The 21,349-nt window shown below is 32.9% G+C and overlaps 1 protein-coding gene across 5 annotated transcripts in view; it reads right to left on the reverse strand.

Moving 5' to 3' along the window:
- Window positions 1-21,349, reverse strand: part of KLHL13 (kelch like family member 13) — a 212,447-nt gene that overhangs the window by 15,937 nt on the left and 175,161 nt on the right. For all 5 annotated transcript variants that reach the window (XM_036226955.1, XM_036226956.1, XM_016137462.2 and 2 more), the window contains 3 exons: window positions 10,301-10,433; window positions 9,567-9,763; window positions 792-1,587 (listed from right to left, as the gene is read on the reverse strand). In XM_036226955.1, the coding sequence (XP_036082848.1) occupies window positions 792-1,587; window positions 9,567-9,763; window positions 10,301-10,433 (1,126 nt within the window). The remainder of the gene's footprint in view (window positions 1-791; window positions 1,588-9,566; window positions 9,764-10,300; window positions 10,434-21,349) is intronic.

Raw genomic sequence — 21,349 nt, forward strand, 5'->3', positions numbered from 1 at the left:
TCTTTCCAAGTTCTCTTTTGGATAGGTTATTCCAATTATATCTAAAATAACAGAAATATACCTTCTAGTGTTAATTTATATAGCCAAAGTATTGCTATGTTAACTGTACATGTGACCAATTTTAGATTAGAAAGACAAAAACATGACCATCATATAAAGCTAACCAGATCAGTTTACGGTGAAGAAAACAATTTGCTATTTAACCAAGAGAGAATGATTTTTAAAACTAATAATCACAGATCATACTACTCACAATAAATAAACTTTGGATAACATTGAACTTTGTACATTTAATCAATAAAAAAATTATCTTACTATGTGTCTTCTGATAGGTAATGGATTATATAAAAGAAAAAAACAGTAAATATCAGTGCTTTGTAAGGAAAATTTTAATCTGTTTGGTAAAATATTATGTAGGCTTTTAAAAATGGAAAATGAGGAAATATGCCAAACTTCTGTCCAAGATTCTATTAGAAGAATACACTTTGTAGTTGAACTTTCAAGATGAAAACCATATAACTGCATAAATAAAATATTATGTAACATATTGATATATTTATGAGACATTATTTGTACCATAGCCAACAATATTTGTCCAGATAAGGCAAACTTTTTGTCTCTAGGAAAACTAGTTTAAAAGGAAACTCTAGCTATATATATATATATATATATATATATATATATATATATATATATATATTTGATTTTCAGAATGGCTTCTTTTATGATTTGACAAGAATTTTGGAGTAAAGAAATTAGTCCCTATGCTTCATATAAATGCATACACTTACGCAATTCACCAGCTGCATTTCTCCCACCAACTGCATACAGATATCCTTTGAGGGCACTTAGGTGGAAGAAGGTGCGCTTTTCATTTAAAGATGCAACTTGCATCCATTTATTGTATCGAGGATCAAATCTGAAGACTGTATCAACTGCTGTTTTTCCTTTTGTGTCATAATTACTCTGTCCACCAACAACATAGAGGAAATTTCCAATGACGGCAATGCCATGCTGGTACCTTGGGGCATCCATGGGGGCTAACGATTTCCATTCATGTGCCTTTTCATCATACATGCGCAATTCCTTGCTGACAACCAGCTGCTGCCTCAGCACTCCTCCTAGTGTAACCAAATGAGTGGTATCAGACCGAATGGCAGTCCTGTCTGACTGCATAACTGGCTGCATATATGGCATCATTTGGTAATTGCTGGCTTCCAAAAGAAGATTCACACAAGTATTGTCAGTTCTCATGAAATCCACAGTTTGCACGTAATTAATGAGCTCTTGTGGTGTCATCAGTGGAAATCGTATATTCTTCATTAATTTTGCAGCAAAGTCCATCCGAGGCTCTTCCAAGCGTAGCCAGCGACAGGTAGCCTTAAAGAGCTCAAGTTCAGTGCAATGCTTAAGGCTATTACTGGAAAGCACAAAGGCAAGCCGCTCAAAAGGGAGTTTCAAAAACTCTCCGGTGCTCAGCAATGCAGGAAAATTCTTTAGGACGAAACCGTTAACATATTTATCCACTTCAGTCAGATTGTAGGTGTTGGCAATCCGCCCAACTTCGACACAATTGTCTAAAGTGACCTATTAAACCAATAAAAATTAAAACATGACTACTTTCATTAAATTCACATCTGAATAACGTAAATACCTGTTCTAGAATAAGAGTAAATTATGTCTTTTACTGTTCATATAGATGCAAATAAGGATTCTTATCTAAATATGTTAATGATCTAAAGAGAATTCACAAACCACCTTTACCTCATCCAACAGAATGGTGACTAGAAGAAAATGATCATTTAAAAACAGTAGGTTAGAAGTTACTCTAAAAAACAATATAATTACTTGACTATGGTCAAAATAATTATAGTAAGTCCTCAATGTAGTCATATGTTCTTGGAACTGCAGCCAAATGACATATAATAAAACCAATTTTACCATAAGTTAATTGATACAAATGAGTTCCTACTGCATTTCATCAACATAATGAAATGATGGTATTCAAGAACTTGCTGTACTTTTCTCTTTGAAAATGATGTTTCCCCCTCCCCCCAAAAAATACTAATAAAATTCTGGCCAGATGGAAATTTGGGAAAAGTAGAAGGTTACTCTATTATGGTTCATCTTAATCCTCTTCTCAGTCATGATTCTTAAAAGCAATTCTGCTAGCAGATCCATTAACAGAAAAGTTCTAATACTCAATTCCTAGATTTCTCTTTCATGTAAACAGGCATTATTCATTACTATGACTTGTTTTGATTCCTTCAATAGTTATTGCTTATACTACAAATAATTCATAGGACAATTATTCCTGGGGTAAAACTATTTTCCACATTATTTAGCCGGAAATATATGCAAGGAAATCACTTTCATGAGGGTTGGAGCAATTTGTCTACATCAAATTACTCAAGGAGTTTAGTTAGTTTCTGGTATCACATGCTACATAGTTTTCTTTAGCTTCTGTCTTACTCTCAGCATACTCTAGCTCTGCCTGGACTCAAAATGAGCACAGAAAATTTTCCCCAGAACAGAGTAAAATACATCAAAACTGGAAACCAGGAAAAAGGGAGAAGCTATGGAGAGGCTTCTCTTCTGCAGGAGCTCTTTTCAATGTTCTCAAAACTGATTGGTCGAAAGTCAAAAGAGGAAAATCACATCAACAAATATTGTGCAAGGAAGAACTCACAAAAACAAGCCTACCACACAAATGTCTGGGTGTGTATACAAACACAGACATAGGTCACAGGCAAAGAAGTAAATTATTTTTTTCTTAATTTAGTCAGGGTGCATGTTCACAAATGTCACATATACCTCATTGATGCAACTGTATGGTTAACAGATTGGCAGATGATTTAGAGAAAATAGGCTAATCCTTCTGTTATCCTTTTATTTAAAAGCTGTAATGAGACTGAAATATTTACTCCTCTGCATAAAATAACAGCCATGTTAAGATATAATACCACTGAAAAGTCGAAGGTTAATACACACACACACGACACATTTATTGCTCAAGAATTTGAACTCTTTTAAGCAGCTTTACAGAAATTGTCCAAAAGTTTTAATTGCTTATTATACTTAATAGCTATGTATTTAAAAATACCTGAAACATAATTATAACAGAAGAACTAGGAAAAATTAATGATCAAATCATGGAATTTTTGAAATACAGTTAAACAATGTTCAATACCTTGAATTTCTAATGTGGTTAATAAAAAGTACATTTTAATCCAATTTTAGGGGTGGCAGGTTTATGTGTCATAAAATTTTAAATTGTTTAAATGAAGTTACGGTTAATTCCCAATTGCCCAAATCACCTCAGGTAGAAGAGATTCCTGTTTGGGGTAATGAGTCCACTTTCTGAGGCAAATAATACTTGGCTTTTCCCCAGAGCAAGAGTAATTTGTCTTTTAAAACACATTAACTAGTATAGGTAAGCAAAAGTTGATAACAGTATAAAAATAATTCCCAACTGTACAGATTCTCATTAATATTGATATGATTACAAATAAAAACAACAAAGAATGGGTACTTTAAATAGGCAAATGATACCAAATTTAAAACATATAAAATAAGTGAAGATTAAAGATTAGAAGCCAAACTGTGTAATTTAGAAATGAGATCAAGTTTTTTATTTACTTCCCCATTTTCTCTCTTCACCTTTATCCTATAAGAAAACAATTACTAAAGTAGCAGAATAAAGAAATCTACCTTTCATGTAAGGGTATTTGGAAAATATCAGTATGCTCAAATACAGATGCCCAGAACTGGAAAAAGACCTTGACAGATCACCTATTCAAAACAGATAGCTACCTATTCTTTTCTTAAAAATCACTAGAGAATTGTATTTCATAACCCTCCAAATTGTCATCTTTTTCATAGGACTAAGCATTTTCTATAGCTCATGTACAACAGCTACCACACTGTGGGCCTATAACAAAAGTTAAATACTATGATTATCAGCAACATAAGAATTAAAAATGTGATGACAGATCAACTAAAAATAGAATACTGTTGAATTAATGTAGTAAGTTATTACAACCCTATTAATCTTAAAATGAGATACAAATAAGTATGTAATAGGAAATTAATTTTTATAAAGTACATGTAGTCAAAGATAAAAATTAATCATAAACTATAAGGATTATAGAAGCAAAGTCTAAAATATAAGTTAAAATAATAATCAATAATATATAAGCAGATCAAAAATGATGGAATAATGGTAAATGATTTTTGGAAAAATACAGGGTTATTCAATGATAATTCATCTCAACCATTTCTCAGTCCTGATTCTTGAAAGTGCTTCAGCTAGCATATCCCCAAACATTTAGCCTAGATTGACTTAAAATAATATGTGCAGTAATAACATATAATGCAATTCATGTATATATTAGAATACATTACATTTTGAAAATATGAAATATAATGTTCAAAGCTTATTTAAAAAAATTCATAAGTGGAAAGAACTCTAATTTCATCTGTTTATATAATCTGGCTAAAATATCAAAGAACTGTTATGGAGGTTAATCCAAATAATTATATTAGCATTTTAAAGGCTAGAGAAGCAAAAAAGAATAAAATTTCTCAACCACAGATGAGAGCCAATAGAATTGATTTTAAAATAATCAAGTGCACATTTAGGTTTCCTTGATATAAATTATTATAAATTATGTTATTGTAATCAAACAGCTTTCATGGTCATTCTAAAGTCAGTTCTAAGAATCATAATTTTCATAGTGGTATTCTCATTAACATACTGGTCCTCATTGATGCTATATTAAATTTAAATTAAGTAAAATGTACTATACCTTAAAGTACATTTAAATACCCTAAATTAAAAATCAGATAATACTCAATACACTCAAACATTGTTATTAACATAATTTGATATTTTAATGACAGGTTTCATCAGAGATTTGCGATGTTATTTTGTTGAAGATCAGTATCTAATACAAATAAATTCCCATTTAGGAAAAAAAACACAAAGCAAAAGCAAATGAGTGCCTGCTTTTGTTTTGTCAAGGGAAATGCAAAGATTAGCTGACAAAGTTGGAGGAACTCCTTAGAAATTAAATGTACCAAATTCTCCTTGGTGCTATATAGTTTATTAAAATGACAACCTGACATCAAGTACATCCTATAAAGAGAGACAATGCATGCCCACAGAAAAAGACTGAGAAGAAATCAAACAAACTACTCTGGGAGGCAGAAGATATATTCTCCTGGACCTCCTTCCGTACGTGAGAACATTGTAGGACATAGGAAAGGAACCTTTTGATAAAAAGAACAAACTAATGATTAAAAATAAACAAACAAACAAACAAAACCTTTCTCTCAATCTTTGTCTCTCTTTGCATTCAAAATGCTATTTGTGGTGAATACTGAATACTGATGCTATCTCCACCTTGTGGAATCAAATTCTCTTACTACTTTGCACTTTGAATGGACTTCCCTTATTGGATCAATATTAGATATTGAAATGGTCTAGGGGGGTCTCTTCTTCCACTAAAAGTTCCATATGGCAGATGGGCAAGAATGGGGTGGTGAAAGTTATAGGCAGAGGTGATAATTAATAACCAGCATAGTCTGGATACCAACTAATCAGAATGGATGCTCAGTCATAAACAATCAGTATCTGGATACTACTTGCTAAATATTAGTCTTGCAATAAGAAGTCAAACCTGGTTTGGTGGGGAGGGAAAGAGTTCAATTCATCGTAAAATTATCTGTACAATTTTTTCTCTACTTGGCATTGAACCAATCCCCAAAAGCAAAAAATAATAATAAGAAGAAGAAAGATAAGTTTCTTAATTTTTATGGATAAATTCAATTTAGATTAAATAAGAAATGTGAAATATATGTACTCTACAGGAAATCTTTACATGAAGAACATTCCCAAAGCTTGCCTCTGATATCATCACCAAGTAGCAAAATAAACTGTCTTTTCCAATAACTTCTGATTCTCTCATTTTTCCCTTAAGAGAACCCCTTTTCTTTGCCTTTTGCCTCTCTCCCACATTATACATACACCTTCTTTGTTTTCCACCATCTCTAACTCTTCATTCCCCCAGTCACCGATATAACATTTCTCTGCATTTCACTGTGAGCTTCCCACCCCAATCAGTGATAATAAATCATTAGTGGAACCAATGACATACCTGTGTAAAGGGAAAAAAATAAACACAATTTTAAAAAATGAGTTTAAAGAAAGAGTATCACCAAGTCAAAAGCCCAATGGCACCTTATTCTCTGATTAAGCATACTTTTATATAAAAATAAAAGTTTCTTGCTCATTTTCATTCTCTTTGTTTATTCAGTAAAACCATATATTTAAATCGAAATATTTCCAATTCTATTACAAATGCCCTATTTTAGCAACCTTATGTTAAGTTGAGTTTTGTGGGCTAGCCCATAATTCTCCATAACAGTAGTAATTCTGTGGGGCAAATGTTAGATGTTACAAATTTCAACTTGCAAACAAATATAATAAAAAAATTTAACTACAATTTGTTTGCAAATCAAGTAACAGCTGCACAGTAGTTAGCATGCTGTAGTTATACAATGTCACAGGGACAAAAACTAATGTAATTTTTATAGGCATATAACTAAACAAAGGTAATTTTCCACTATTTTCATGATATATGAAAGTAAACATTTTTAGTTTTATAGGAACGCTGCTTTACATCATTCACTATCACCCTTTTGCATTCATTTCATAGTCCTCTTTTCTATAATTACTGAGAATATAACATAGCAAGAACAAAGCACCAGATCCTATAAACTATAATACTGATTACTACCCTAAGAGAAAAGTATTATTTCAAAGGATGGCAAAGTTAGTAGGAAAATGGCTTTTGTTCTATTGATCATGCTGTTCTGTTACAGAAAACTAATATCTCTAACCCACCAAAGATAAGTGTCGCTTTATTATCATATTTAAAGTTATTATTCAAAATTAATATATAAATGCTTTGTGTGTTATTTGCTGAGTCACAATTAATGCACCAGTACTCTTCATCATGCACACAAATGATTAAGAATGGGATAGAATAGAATTGTAGTAGAGCTAATTTTTCTTTCTAAAAGCCCAAATCCAAGTAATGTTTTGGTTATGTGAACTATAATTATGCTGTATCATTAAAAATATAAACCTATTTCCTCAAAATGTTTGGTTTAAACACACAATTCTTAAAATATGAGATTGTTGTGCTTAAAAGTTATCTATAATAACTCAGCTTCTGAGAGAAATAAAAAACAAATCTACCTTTGAAAAATATATTATCTTGAAACTCAGTTCTTGTAGGTAGAAAAGGCAACTGGGGCTACTGTTTTTCCTGATTCACTTGATTGCTGAGAAGGAAAGGGGAAATAAATAGAATAAGGCTGAAAATTTAACTGAGAATGGAATGCAAGAAAGAAGGATAAAGGAAAAATTGGATTTTACACAACCCTTAAACTAATAATTTACCAACTTTTCTCAAAACTTATCATAGATTCTGAGAGGGATGATTTCCACAGCAAAATCACACAGACTTATCCTCAGCAAACAAGATAAAAGATAAGTTAATAGAATGGTGCTCAGAAAACACACACAAAAAAGATATTTCCTCAAAGCTCACAGGCAAGAAAGTTCTAAAAATGAGAGAGAGGAGTAAACTATATCACAAGTAAGCTTTGTCAGGAACAAGCCTCTTCTCCATTAGAAATAGATTTTAGAATGTCTGCATAGGACACTAGGAATGAAGAATATACTCTTTAAGACAATATTAACTGTTTATAAAAACAAAGATATTTCTAAAGAGGTAAAACATGCCATTACAATAAATGTTTCAAATAGGTTAAGGAAACAACATTCTAATTATAGGAAATTTTTCAATATTACAAAATTACTGTGATATCATCTTTAAATAAACTTGCTTTAAATAGAGTTATCTAGAACAAAATTATTTTCTAACACTGTTATTTTGTCATTCTTATAACTTTCCATAAATTGTACTTTATCTAGTTTGGTCCTTTTCTTTTAGGTAATGGAATTGGTCATAACCAATATCTAAAAAGTTATAAGGATAAAACTCTGGGATTAGAGAGAAAATAGGTCAACAATGTCGCTGGTTAATGATTAGTTCCAAAGAAATCATGATGCTGTGCCTATTTTGGCTCAGGAAAGCCATATGTTGCTAAGGTCAGTGTAAAGCAATGTTGAGAGTCTATATATGTAAGGATAAAGTGTTATTACTAAATAGAATATTAGACTGATACATTTTTAAAAAATATATTCAATACAATTATTTTTCTTTAAATGAAGTTGTTATATGATGTCAATGGCATAAAACTAGAGGAAAGATACTTATAGCTCTTAAGGGGAAGGGCCTTATGTGATTAAATTAAAATTAAACTTAGTACCCAGATTCAGTAATGACAACAAGCAGCATCATGGGAACTAAACTTCACTTGGACTATTTATGCAATGGAGAAGACAATACAAGTCAATACTATAACACCATGCTGCCATAAAACCTTTAAAAATAGTAGACAACTTAAAAGTTTATAAGTAATTATGAGACAGCAGGCTGAGTACTTTAAAATTGAAATAAGCAAACAAAACACACTTTCAATTGTCCAGTTGAATTGTTGGTTGACTTTATAAGATAAGGAGCAACTTATTAATGAAATCATTAAGGATATGTTCTTTTGAAACATAGGGTTTCAAAGATAAGTCTCCATGTTTAATAAATGCAATTTTAAAGCCTTAACAGTGATTATTTACCAATATTAAAATTGGTATGTGTTAAAGCTAGTTATTAAAATTATATTCTCTATCAATATAGTAAATTGGAAAATATATCAAAATTTACTATTGTCATAAATTTCCATCGCAAAAGCAATCCCTAGAAGCTCTAGAAATCTTCTTGGTGATATTTCTTTGCAACCAAGACATTTCCTTTCCCAGAAGAAAATTTTAAAGTTCTCAACTAAAATAGGACACTGTCTTCAGGACCCAGATGACTGCTAAGTAGTTCATTGACTGGTAGTTGCATGTGCTCTCTCTTATCTATTAAAGAAAGCTGAACATAATTCAGTGGGTGATGTGTTTCTATGAACTCAAAACATATTATTAAAGGTTTATTCATATGTGTTAGTTCTTTTCAAGACCTAGCTCTCATATTTAAAGGAAGAAAAATATTACTGAGCCTATTTGAAAAGACCTCTAGAAGCTCAAATTATGTTTCTACATAATTCCACTTAAGTCTGCTTGTACAAAATGATGAAGGTGAATAAAACCAGATTAAAATATATAAGAAAGGTTAAGATATATATTGTTATCAAACACGATTACTATCGGATGTCATTTAATTACACAGAAGGTTTTCTTAAATTATTCTGTTTTTATAAGTATGCACTTGCATGTTTTCCTCTTAACTTGCTTTCACATCACACACTATGAGATATCTCTCTCTAATAGCCAAAGTTTCACATTTCTACACAAAAGATTCATGAGTCTACTTTAAAGAGGTGACATCAGAGTCTATAGCAGGAAAAGATTTGAAGATTTAAAAATGTCTTACCCCAGATATGAGAAATATTTTGCAGAAGTCCAAAACTGGCAGAATCTGTAGAAAACTGGCAGCTTCCAGTGTGTCTTGAAGGTTTTCCATATTAAGAGAAAGCTTTGCAGTATAAATGAAATCAATAATTTTCCTTAAACCGACTTTGCTCACACCATGAAGCTTAATGCACATTAAATCTTGTTCTTTCATTCCACCTTAAATAAAGACATTCAATTAAATGAAGGTGGATAATTTAACTAAGGTTAAACTAACTTCTGCTGCTAATTAGATACAATAAAATCAAGGAAAAGTTGTATTCTCTGTAACCACGTCAGAGTCAGATTTCTGCATATTTTACAATTAAAAGAGAGTACTTGAAAAGGAATATCGCTATATTAATGGAGGTCCATATGATACAAGTGCTTCCAAAATGTTCTGTCACTTTGTATCTTTTGGTGAATTAAAGACTGTAGTAGTGGGACCCAAGGTCTCTGATGGCCCATTCAGTTATGTGTCTAGAAAAGAAAAGTTGTGAAATGAAGGAGTGCAGAAGTATGAAAAAGTTACATTCACTTCCCAAGTTAGAAAAGCGCCACCCACAAGCACACTTGCTGGGTGTATATTCCTTCTAAAACTGTTTCTTCTTGTAAACACACAGAACAAAAGAACTGAATTCACTTTAGAAACAAAAAGATTTAAACACATATTTTCATATTGTTCTGACATAGCTGCAGCTTAAAAAGTTAACCTACCTGTGAACATAGCCTTGAAGTAATCACTTGCAGAGGCCATCATGACTCTATGCACAGGAAAGGCATCATCTGCGTCACCTGGCATCAGGGTCACATCACAAAGCAAGCCTTCAAGTCGAAGCTGGTCAAAGCCCTACAACAAGTACATGAATTGCACCACTAATCAAGGTAAAATGGATATACAAATTTCTGTATACTAAAATTCTGTTTACATATTAATGTGTTCAACCTATTTGGAAAATAAAGCCAATAGGATAATTACTCAGAAGAAATAACTGAACAGCTTACTTGATGATTGACCACGTTTATTTAATTCGCTGTAGGAAAAAAGATAAAATTAAGACTAATTTATATTAAGAACGAATAAGGAGAGATTATATATATTCACGTTTTTACACAACCATTGGCTTTTACCTATTTTGAAAAAAATGTAACAATTTACACTTTCATTTTCCCATGTGCAGAATTAGAGTATTAGACTAGTATTCTCTTCCATAATAATATATTAATAGTCCTTTAATATAACTTTACTGAGAAACCTTGTTTTTGTTTCTGTATTTTTTTTGTGGGGGGAGGGTGAAAAAGAAAGGTAGAGAGGATTTGTGTTAACTGCAAGATAGCAGTTCCTTGCTAACAAGATAGTTCCAACACTTTTAGAATTAGGGTTGTGTCTTAGATACCCTTGTACTTTCTACATTATTGCTGCTTGATCAATTATCTTTCAAATTTCAAGTATGATATTTAATTATCTTTGAAAAAAGGAGTCCAGGGAGCCCCAACAGGACATAATTATTCCCCAAATGCATAAAGTATAGCGAAGAATTAACAGGTTAGTACATACAAAACAAATAGGCAGTTGTTCTCTTGGTCTACTCTGAGAAGAATGAAATAGTTTAAGTTTATAATAGGCAGGTAAAAGACCCAAAAAAGAGATAATGAGGATGAAAATGAAGACTTTAACAATATTGAATTTAAAATTTCAAAAATGAAAATGTTCTTTAAATAACACATTAGACTAACTGGACATAATTGACATTTACAGAGCCTTTCATCCCCAAACAGCTGCATATACATTCTTCTCTAGTGCACATGGAACATTCTCAAGAATTGATCACATACTGTGACACAGGGGTAGCCTCAACAAATAAAAGAGGCTTGAAATCATACCAACCATATTCTCTGATCATAATATGTTGAAGCTGAAGATCAACTGTAAAAAGAAAGTGGGAAGAACAGCAAATACTTGGAGATTAAACAACATGCTAATGAAAAATAACTGGCTCATAGAAGAAATAAAAAGAGAGATCAAGAGATACATAGAAATGAATAATAATGACAGTACAACAAATCAAACTTATGAGACACGGCAAAAGAGGTAATTAGAAGAAAGTTCATGTCATTAAAGGCCTACCTCAAAAACAAGGACAAGCTCAAATAAACAATCTAATACTTCATCTTAAAAAACTAGAACAGAAAGAACAAATGAAGCCTAAAATCAGCAGAAGGAAATAAATAATCAAAATTAGAGTAGAATTAAATTAAATTGAAAACAAAAAAAAATAGAAAAAAATAAATGCAACAAAGAGTTGGTACTTTGAGAAGGTTAATAAAATTGACAACCCCCTGGCTAGACTCACTAAAGAAAAAAGAGAAAGAACACAAATACAATCAAGAATTAAAGAGGAGAAATTACAATAGACACCACAGAAATACAAAAGATCATAGAAGAATGCTACAAAAAAGTATATAACACCGATTTTAATAACCTAGAAAAAAATGGATAAGTACTTAGAAAAATTAAACCTTCCTAGACTGAATCTAAAAGAACTGGAAGATCTAAATACACCTATCTGCACTATGGAAATGGAAAGAATCATCAAAAACCTATCAAAAAGTAAATGTCCAGGGCCAAATGGCTTCACCTTTGAATTCTACCAAACATTCAAAGAAAGTTTAATACCTATTCTCCTTAAACCCTTCAAAAAAAACTGAAGAGGAGGCAGTACTTTCTAACTCATTTTATGGGGCCAATGTTACCCTGATACCAAAACTTGGTATCACAAGATAACACACACACACACGTGCATGGACACACACACACACACAAACCTACAGACCAATATCTCTCATGAACACAGATACAAATCCTAAATTAGACACCAGCAAACCAAACACAGAAACACGTAAAAAAAATTATACACTATGATCAGGTGGGCTTCAACCAAGGGGCACGGGGATGGTTCAATATATACAAATTGATTAATGTGATACACCAATTAAAAAATTGAAAAATAAGAATCATATGATCATATAAGTAGATGCAGACAAAGCCCTTGACAAGATACAGCATTGATTTATGATCAAAACACTTAACAAAATTGGTATAGAAGGAAAGCATCTTAACATAATAGAGGGCATACATGACAAACCCTCAGCCAATATTATACTTAATGGTGAAAACTAAAATCCTTCCTTCTAAGACAGGGCAAAGGGTGTCAAATATAGGGTTTAATGGGGAGGGTAAACTAGGTAAAGGAGATCAAATATATAGTAGCTGAAGAAAACTGGACTTTAGTAAACACAGAATAGAATATATAGATGTCAAATGATAATGTATAGCTGAAAATTATATAAGTGTATTAACCAATGTTACCCCAAGTAAGTAAAAAATTAATACAATAAAAATAAAAACCTTCCCTCTAAGATCAGGAACAAGACAAGGCTGTCCACTATCATCACTGTCATTCGATATAATATTGGAGGTCCTAACAAGTATAATCAGGAAAGAGGAAGATATAAAAGGCATCTAAATAAGAGATGAAGAAAAACTGTCACTATTTGTGGATGACATGATTCTCTATAAAGAAAACCCTAAAGACTCCACAAGAACACTACTAGAAACAATAAGCAAATACAGTGAAGTTTCTGGATACAAAATCAATGTTCCAAAACCCATAGTCTTCCTATACTCTAATAATGAATTGCCAGAAAAAAAAGTGGAAAAACTAATTCCTTTTGCAATTACAACAAAAAGAATAAAATACCTAGGAATAAATTTAATGAAACATGTGAAGGACCTATATATGAAAACTATAAAACCCTATTAAAACATTGAAGAAGATACAAAGAAATGGAAAGATATTTCATGTTCTTGAATTGGAAGAACCAACATAGTTAAAATGACCATATTACCTAAAGCATTATATAGATTTAATGCAATCTCCATCAAAATCCCATCAGCATTTTTTAAAGAAATAGAACAAAAAATCATCAGATTTGTATGGAAGCACAAAAGACCTCAAATTGCCAAAGACATACTGAGAAAAAAGAACGAGGCTGGAGGCATCACTCTGCTTGACTTCAAATTATACTACAAAGTGACAATAATCAAAATGACATGGTATTGTCAGTAAAACAGACACAGAGACCAGTGGAACAGAATTGAGAGTCCAGAAGTAAACCCATATTTATATGGGCAAATAATTAATGACAAAAGAGCCAAAAACATACAGTGGAGAAAGGAAAGCCTCTTCAATAAATGCTGCTGGGAAAACTGGAAAGTCACCTATAAAAGAATGAAACTAGACTGTTGTCTATCACCACACACCAAAATTAACTCAAGACGGATTAAGGACCTGAATATAAGACCTGAAACAATAAAATTCATAGAAGACAACATAGGAATGAAATTCAAAGACCTTGGACTTAAAGAGGATTTTATGAATTTGACCTCAAAAGCAAGGAAAGTAAAGCTAAAATCAACGAATGGGACTACATCAAACTAAAAAGGTTCTGCTCAGCAAAAGAAATCATCAACAAGGTAAAGAGACAACCATTAGAATGGGAAAATATGTTTACCAGCAACACCTCCAGTAAGGGCCTAATATCCAAAATATACAAAGAACCCATACAATTCAATAACAACAAAAAATAAAAAATGGGCAGAGGACCTGAACAGACACTTCTTCCTAAAGGACATACAAATAGCCAACAAATATATGAAAAGATGCTCAACATTGCTAGCTATTAGGGAAATGAAAATCAAAACCACAATGAGATACCATCTCACACCTGTTAGAATAGCTATAATCAATAGGACATGGAATAGCAAATGCTGGAGAGGATGCGGAGAAAAAAGGAACCCTCATCCACTGCTGGTGGGACTGCAAATTGATACAGCCACTATGGAAAACAGTATAAATGTTCTTCAAAAAACTAAGAATTGATTTACCCTATGATCCAGCAATCCCTCTACCGGGTATTTACCTCAAAGACTTGAAAACCCATATTCGAAAAGATTTTGTACACCGATGTTCATAGCAGCATTATTCACCGTGGGCAGGACATGGAAGCAACCAAAGTGTCCTAGGATAGATGATTGGCTAAAGAAGCCATGGTACATATATACAATGGAATATTACTCAACCATAAGAATAGATAAAATACTACCATTTGCGACAACACGGATGGACCTCGAGATAATCATACTAAGCAAAATAAGGCAGACAGAAAAAACGAAAACATGATATCGCTTATTCATGGGATGTAAACCTAAAAGCAACAAACAGGACAAACAAACAGAGACTCATGGACATATACAATAGACTAGTGGTTACCAGAGAGTACGGGGGGAGGGAGAAGTAGATGGGGAGTAAAAAGGGTCAAATATGTGGTAACAGAAAGAAATCTAACATGTTACAATGTACGTGTGTGTGTGTGTGTGTGTGTGTGTGTGTGTGTCTTACTGTTGAATTGTACTCCTGAACCTTATTGGATTTTGTTAACCAATATCAACATAATAAAAGAAAGATTAAAAAATGAAATTTATTATAAAAAATCAAGATACTCATACAAATTACATTCTAATAATATAATATAATACATAATGTATACAAGAACTAAAAGCAAGAATTACTCTATCTCCTTTGTATTTTAATGACCTGTAATAAAATCTTTATTTAACGTTGTGTATCACAGATTTGTGAGGCAAAAGGCATGACATACTAAAGAATGCAGTTTACAAATATTGATCCTACACATATGTACATAATATAAGTTTCAGTCTGAACATTTTCTCATCATAATTTTTAATTGATTTTTAAAGAAAATACTTGGATCTACGAAATTGGAACTTCAAAGAGATAGTGTGACATAGCACTTTCTCTCTAAAAAAAGATTTTTATTCCAAAATATGTATGCATTATACATATATTTTAGAACTGTATTATGTATCACATTTTTTCTTTCTCCAACAGTGATTGATGTATGTTTTTGTTCATGAATGTCAAATATTTCGAAAATGCCCCTTTTCCTTTATAAATGCAAACATTATATACCCCCACCTTCACTATTTTCTATTTTAATTGTTAAATCATCTCCTGTCCCTCTTATTTATAAACCAGTTATAAAAAGAAATGTCAGTTTTAGTAGTGGAATATTCTCATGCACGATGCAAGAAGTGGCTTTTAGAAAATTCAAAAATGGGGCCTAAATTGCAATAAGTGGAAGGGAACTGACTTTCAAATGTAGATGAGCATTGAAAAGTATTGAATGCAACTACTGAGGGTGCAAATGGGATGCTAGCAATTTCGAAGGAGGGAACAAACCATCAGCTAGAAGAGTTGAGGGACTAGCATGGCACTTAATAAATATTCAATTTTTTTAAATTTAAGAAATTTATTCCAATAATAAATGTTGAATAAATAAATAAATAAATAAATAAATAAATAAATAAATAAATAAATGAACAACCAGATTTTACCCAGAAGCCATCACTTGGTATTTTAACCCATTTCCCATTTAGAAAAAAAAAGTGCAGCTTTATACCAGCATTAATTTAATTTTACATAAATACATTCTTTGAAGCTGAAGCAAATCTCACTGGTTTTCAGCATAAAAATAAAATATAAAACGTATTCTTGGAGTTATTTCTAAACTGAACTTGTCTCAAATATTAATGTAACAGAAATATATACATAAATCAGATTCAGCAAATGAATCTTAGGCTAACAATCGTTTAAGAACAATGTTAACATCATGCATAAGGATGCTACGTTTTCTTAGATTTGGCATTTTCAGTGATCGAAAATTACTATATATTATAAATGGAAATACCACTACTAAAAACATCATGCCATAAAAAGAATGATGTCATTTGTTACCAAAACTATTGATATGTAGAGTGATGCGAAAATAATAAATGTAAGGTATGTCGTGGCAAAGTTTGGGTGTAAAGTTAGGACAGTAATCCATGAGTTATCTGATGGTAAATACCGCAGCTTCAAGCGCCGATGGCAAGTACTCTTGGGGCAATGGGAAATGAGTTAAAACCATGTAGTTACACTGGGTAAAACTTTTTTTTAACTTATTTATAAGAATTCTTTCAAATAAGAAAGAATTCATTTATATAGATAAATGAGACAAAGTTAATTCAAGCACAACAAAACTTTAAACTCTAGTAGGATTAAAAGAGCTAAAGAAGCAAGTAATTATTTTTTGTAATATATTTGGTAACAAAATATTCTACCCACATCATTTTTTGTTGCTGATTAATTAGTTTCAAGTATATAGTACATTGGTTAAATATTTATATAGTGTACAATATAATCTGCTTAATTGCTCCTTCTCTGGTTTTCCATCTAGCCGAGATGTTAATGCTAACTGCATTCCCTATGCTGTGCTCCCCATCCTCATGACCAACTATCAACTACTAATTTGTACTTCTTTAACCTTTCACCACATTCTCCCAGCACTGCGACTCCCCTCCCCTCGGTCAATCCCAAAATTGTCCACTATATTTCTGAGTATGTTTTTTAATTAGTTTGTTCTTTTGTTCCGTATATTCCATGTGTAAGTGAAATCACATGGTACTTATCTTTCTCTGACTTATTTCACTCAGCATAAGAACCTCTAGGTCCATCCATGTTGCTGCGAATGGTCGAATTTCATTTTTTAATGGCTGAGTAATATTCTATTGTCTATATGAACCATAATTTCTTTATCTAATCATCTGTTGATAGGCATTTAGGTTACTTCCATATCCTGGCTATTAGAAAATTTGCTGCCATGAATATCAGGGTGCATAGATCTTTACAAATTATCGTTTTCGTTTGTTTGAATAAATATCCAGAAGTGCAATTGCTGGCTCAAAAGGTATATCCACTTTTAATTTTTCGAGAAACCTCCATACTGTTTTCCATAGCGGCTATACCAATTTACAATCCCACCAACAATGGATGAGGGTTCCCTTTTCTTCGCATTCTTGCCAACACATGCTGTTTTTTTGATTTATTGATGATAGCTATTGTGACAGGTGTGAGGCGATATCTTATTGTGGTCTTAATTTACATTTCTCTGATGATTAGCAATCTTGAGCATCTTTTCATATGTCTCTTAGCCACCTGTATTTCCTCTTTGGAGAAGTATCTGTCCAGGTCTTCTGCCCATTCTTTAATTGGATTGTTTGTTTTTTGTTGTTGTTGAGTTGTGTAAGTTCTTTATAAATTTTGAATATTAACCCCTTACCAGATGTATCATTAGCAAATATCTTCCCCCAAACAGTCGGTCATCTTTTTGTTTTATTGATGGTTTCTTTTGCTGTACAAAAACTTTTTAGTTTGATGTAGTCCCATTTGTTTATTTTTTCCTTTTGTTGCTCTTGCCCAAGGAGAGATATCTGAAAAGAAATTCCTATTAGCAACATCAGAGAGTTTACTGCCTATGTTTTCTTCTAAAAGTTTTATGGTTTGGGGTTTTACATTTAAATCTTTAATACATTTTGAGCCTCTTCTTGTATACGGTGTAAGAAGATGGTCCAGCACCTATATTTTGCACGTATTTGTCCAATTTTCCCAACATCATTTATCGAAGAGACCGTCTTTACCCCATTGTGTATTCTTACCTCCTTTGTCATACACTAAGTGAGTGTATAGGTGTGAATTTATTTCTGGGCTCTCTATGCTGTTCCATTAATCAACGTATCTGTTTTTATGCCAGTGCCATGCTGTTTTGATTACTGTAGCCTTGTAGTATAGTTTGATATTGGGTAGTGTGATACCTCCAACTTTGTTCTTCTTTCTCAAGATTGCTATGGCTATTCAGGGTTTTTTATGGTTCCATATTAAATTTTAGGATTATTTGTACTAGCTCTCTGAAAATTGCCATTGGTATTTTGATAGGAATTGCATTGAATCTATAGATTGCTTTGGGTAGTGTGGCCATGTTAATGATGTTACTTCTTCCTACCCATGAACACGGTATGTGCTTCCATTTATTTCTATCTTCTTCAATTTCTTTTTTCAATGACTTATAGTTTTATGAGAACAGGTCTTCTACCTCCTCAGTTAATTTGATTCCCAGGTATTTTTTAGTTTTCGACACAATTGTAAATGGGATTGTTTTCTTAATTTCTCTCTTTCTGAAAGTTAATCATCAGTGTATAAAAATGTCAATGACTTCTGAATATTAATTTTGTAACCTGCTACTTTACTGAAATCATCGATCAGTTCTAACGATGTTTTTGGTGAAATCTTTAGGGTTCTCTATATATAGTATCATGTCATCGGCAAATAACAAGAGTTTTACTTCTTTCTTTCCAATTTGGATATCTTTTTTTCTCTCTCTTTCTTTTTTTCTCTTTTTTTTCCTCTTTATTGCTGTGGCCGAGACTTCCAATACAGTGTCGAAGAGGAGTGGTGAAAGTGGGCATCCTTATCTTGTTCCTGATCTTAAGGGAAATGCTTTTAGCCTTTCCCCATTGAGTATGAGGTTAGCTGTACGTTTGTCATATATGGCCTTTATTATGTTGAGGTAAGTTCCCTCTATTCCCACTTTGCTGAGAGTTTTTACCATAAATGGATGCTGGATTTTGTCGAACGCCTTTTCTGCATCTATTGATATGATCATATGGCTTTTATCTTTTGATTCATTAATGTGGTATGTCACATTAATGAATTTGTGGATATTGAACCAAATTTGCATACCGGGAATAAATCCAAATTTAGCATGGTGTATGATATTTTTAATGTATTGTCTCTAGGTATCTTTGATTTCTTCCTTGATCTCATTAATTACCCAGTCATTGTTTAGTAGCATATTATTTGGCCTCCATGTGCTTGTGTATTTTCCAGTTTTTTTTCTTGTAGTTGATTTTTAATTTTATAACAATTTGATCAGAGAAGATGGTTGATATGATTTCAATCTTCTTCAATTTTTTGAGACTTGATTTTTGTCCTATCATGTGGTCTATCCTTGAAAATGTTCCATGTGCACTTGAGAAGAATGTATATTTGCTGCTTTGAGGTAAAATGCCCTGAAAATATCTATTAAGTCCATCTGTTCTAGTGTATCTTTTAGGCCCATTGTGTCCTTGTTGATTCTTTGCCTGGAAGATCTGTCCATTGGTGTCAATGGGGTGTTAAAGTCCCCTACTATGAGTGTATTACTATTGGTCTCTCTTTTCATGTCAGTCGATAATTATTTTATGTATGGAGGTGCTCCTATGTTCGGTGCATATATGTTTACTAGGGTTATGTCCTCTTGATTTAATAAAGGTCCCTTTATTATTATGTAATGCCCCTTTTTATCTCTTATAATAGCCTATGTTTTAAAGTCTATCTTATGTGATATAAGTATCACTACTCCTGCCTTTTTTTTCATTTCCATTTGCATGAAATATCTTTTTCCATCCCTTTACTTTCAGTATGTAAGTGTCATTTTATCTGAAGCGGGTGTCTTGTAGACAGCATGTACATGGGCCTCCTTTTCTTATCCATTAGGTTACCCTATGTTGTTTGATTGCAGCATTTAATCCGTTTAAAGCAATTACTAATAGGTACATCGTTACTGCCATTTTATTATTCATATTTGTCATTTCTATTTTCTTTTTTACCCCTTCTCTTTTTACAGAGGACCCTTTACCATTTCTCGTAATGGTGGCTTGTTGGTGATTAGCTCCTTAAGCTTTTTTCTGTCTGGGATGCTCTTTATCTCACCTTCCATTTTAATCAAAAGACTCGCTGGGTAGAGTATCTGTGTTGTAGATTCTTGTTTTTCATAACTTTGACTATTTCTTGCCATTTCTTCTGGTCTGCAAAGTTTCCACTGAAGACTCTTATATTTGTTTTGTTTCTCAGCCTTGGCCAGATGGCCTAATGTGGAAGGTTCCCTGTGTGGTCCAGTGGCGCACTCTCCCTGATCCCTTGTGCCGGAAGCTCTGGAGGTGACATTTGTGTGGGTTATGTGTGATCTTCTGTTGTCACCAAACCTTTGTTGTTGTTAGTAGATCAGTGGGTGGGATTAACGTCCAGGATGACTAATTGTGGGAATTGACTGCACCCTCAGGATTAGAGTTGTTGTGTGTGGCCTGACCCCGCTGAGTCAGATTTGCCCTAGCGGGCTTGTGTACTTGTCGCAGCCACCCTTTGTGTCTATCACTAGTAGAACTAGTCAGGGGTTGCTCCATTGTGGTCCGTTGCCAGCCTCTAGATACTTTTGTTTTTTGGCCCCTTGGGACGGGTTCCCCCATAGGCCAAGGTCAGTCACTGCTTCTGATTGCTCAGAGCTACCGAGTGAGAACTACAAAGCGATCCACTGATGGTTGTTGCCTATGCTGGATTGGCTTCGATGTGGCTCCTTTATATTATCAGATGGAGGTGTTATAATGAGCTGGACTTCAGGTGATTCTCCACATTGATTATTTTATAATTTGGTTGTAATTTTAATGCAGTCCTGGGAAGAGACAAACCCTGCTTTTAGTTAGTCTGCCATCTTCCCTTGACTCAAAGCAGTGGTGGTGACAACAGTGATGATCTGGACCACAAATGCCTAAAACTCTGAGGGAGAGGAAACTTCCTCTTTGATCACAGGAGTTGTAATACTTCCTCCACAGTGAATACCTCTCTGTATTTGGGCTATGATGTGGGCTCAATTATGGTTACTTGTACTGCAAAGCTGGATCAATTAAGCCCTAGTTTTCAGTCCAGAGGATCAAAAAGAGAGTCCTAGGGAACTGGAAAGAATTCAAGAGATGGTCGAGATGGCAGAGTGTGG

The sequence above is a fragment of the Rousettus aegyptiacus genome, unplaced genomic scaffold (assembly GCF_014176215.1).
Source record: "Rousettus aegyptiacus isolate mRouAeg1 unplaced genomic scaffold, mRouAeg1.p scaffold_m13_p_9, whole genome shotgun sequence".
NCBI lineage: Eukaryota > Metazoa > Chordata > Mammalia > Chiroptera > Pteropodidae > Rousettus > Rousettus aegyptiacus.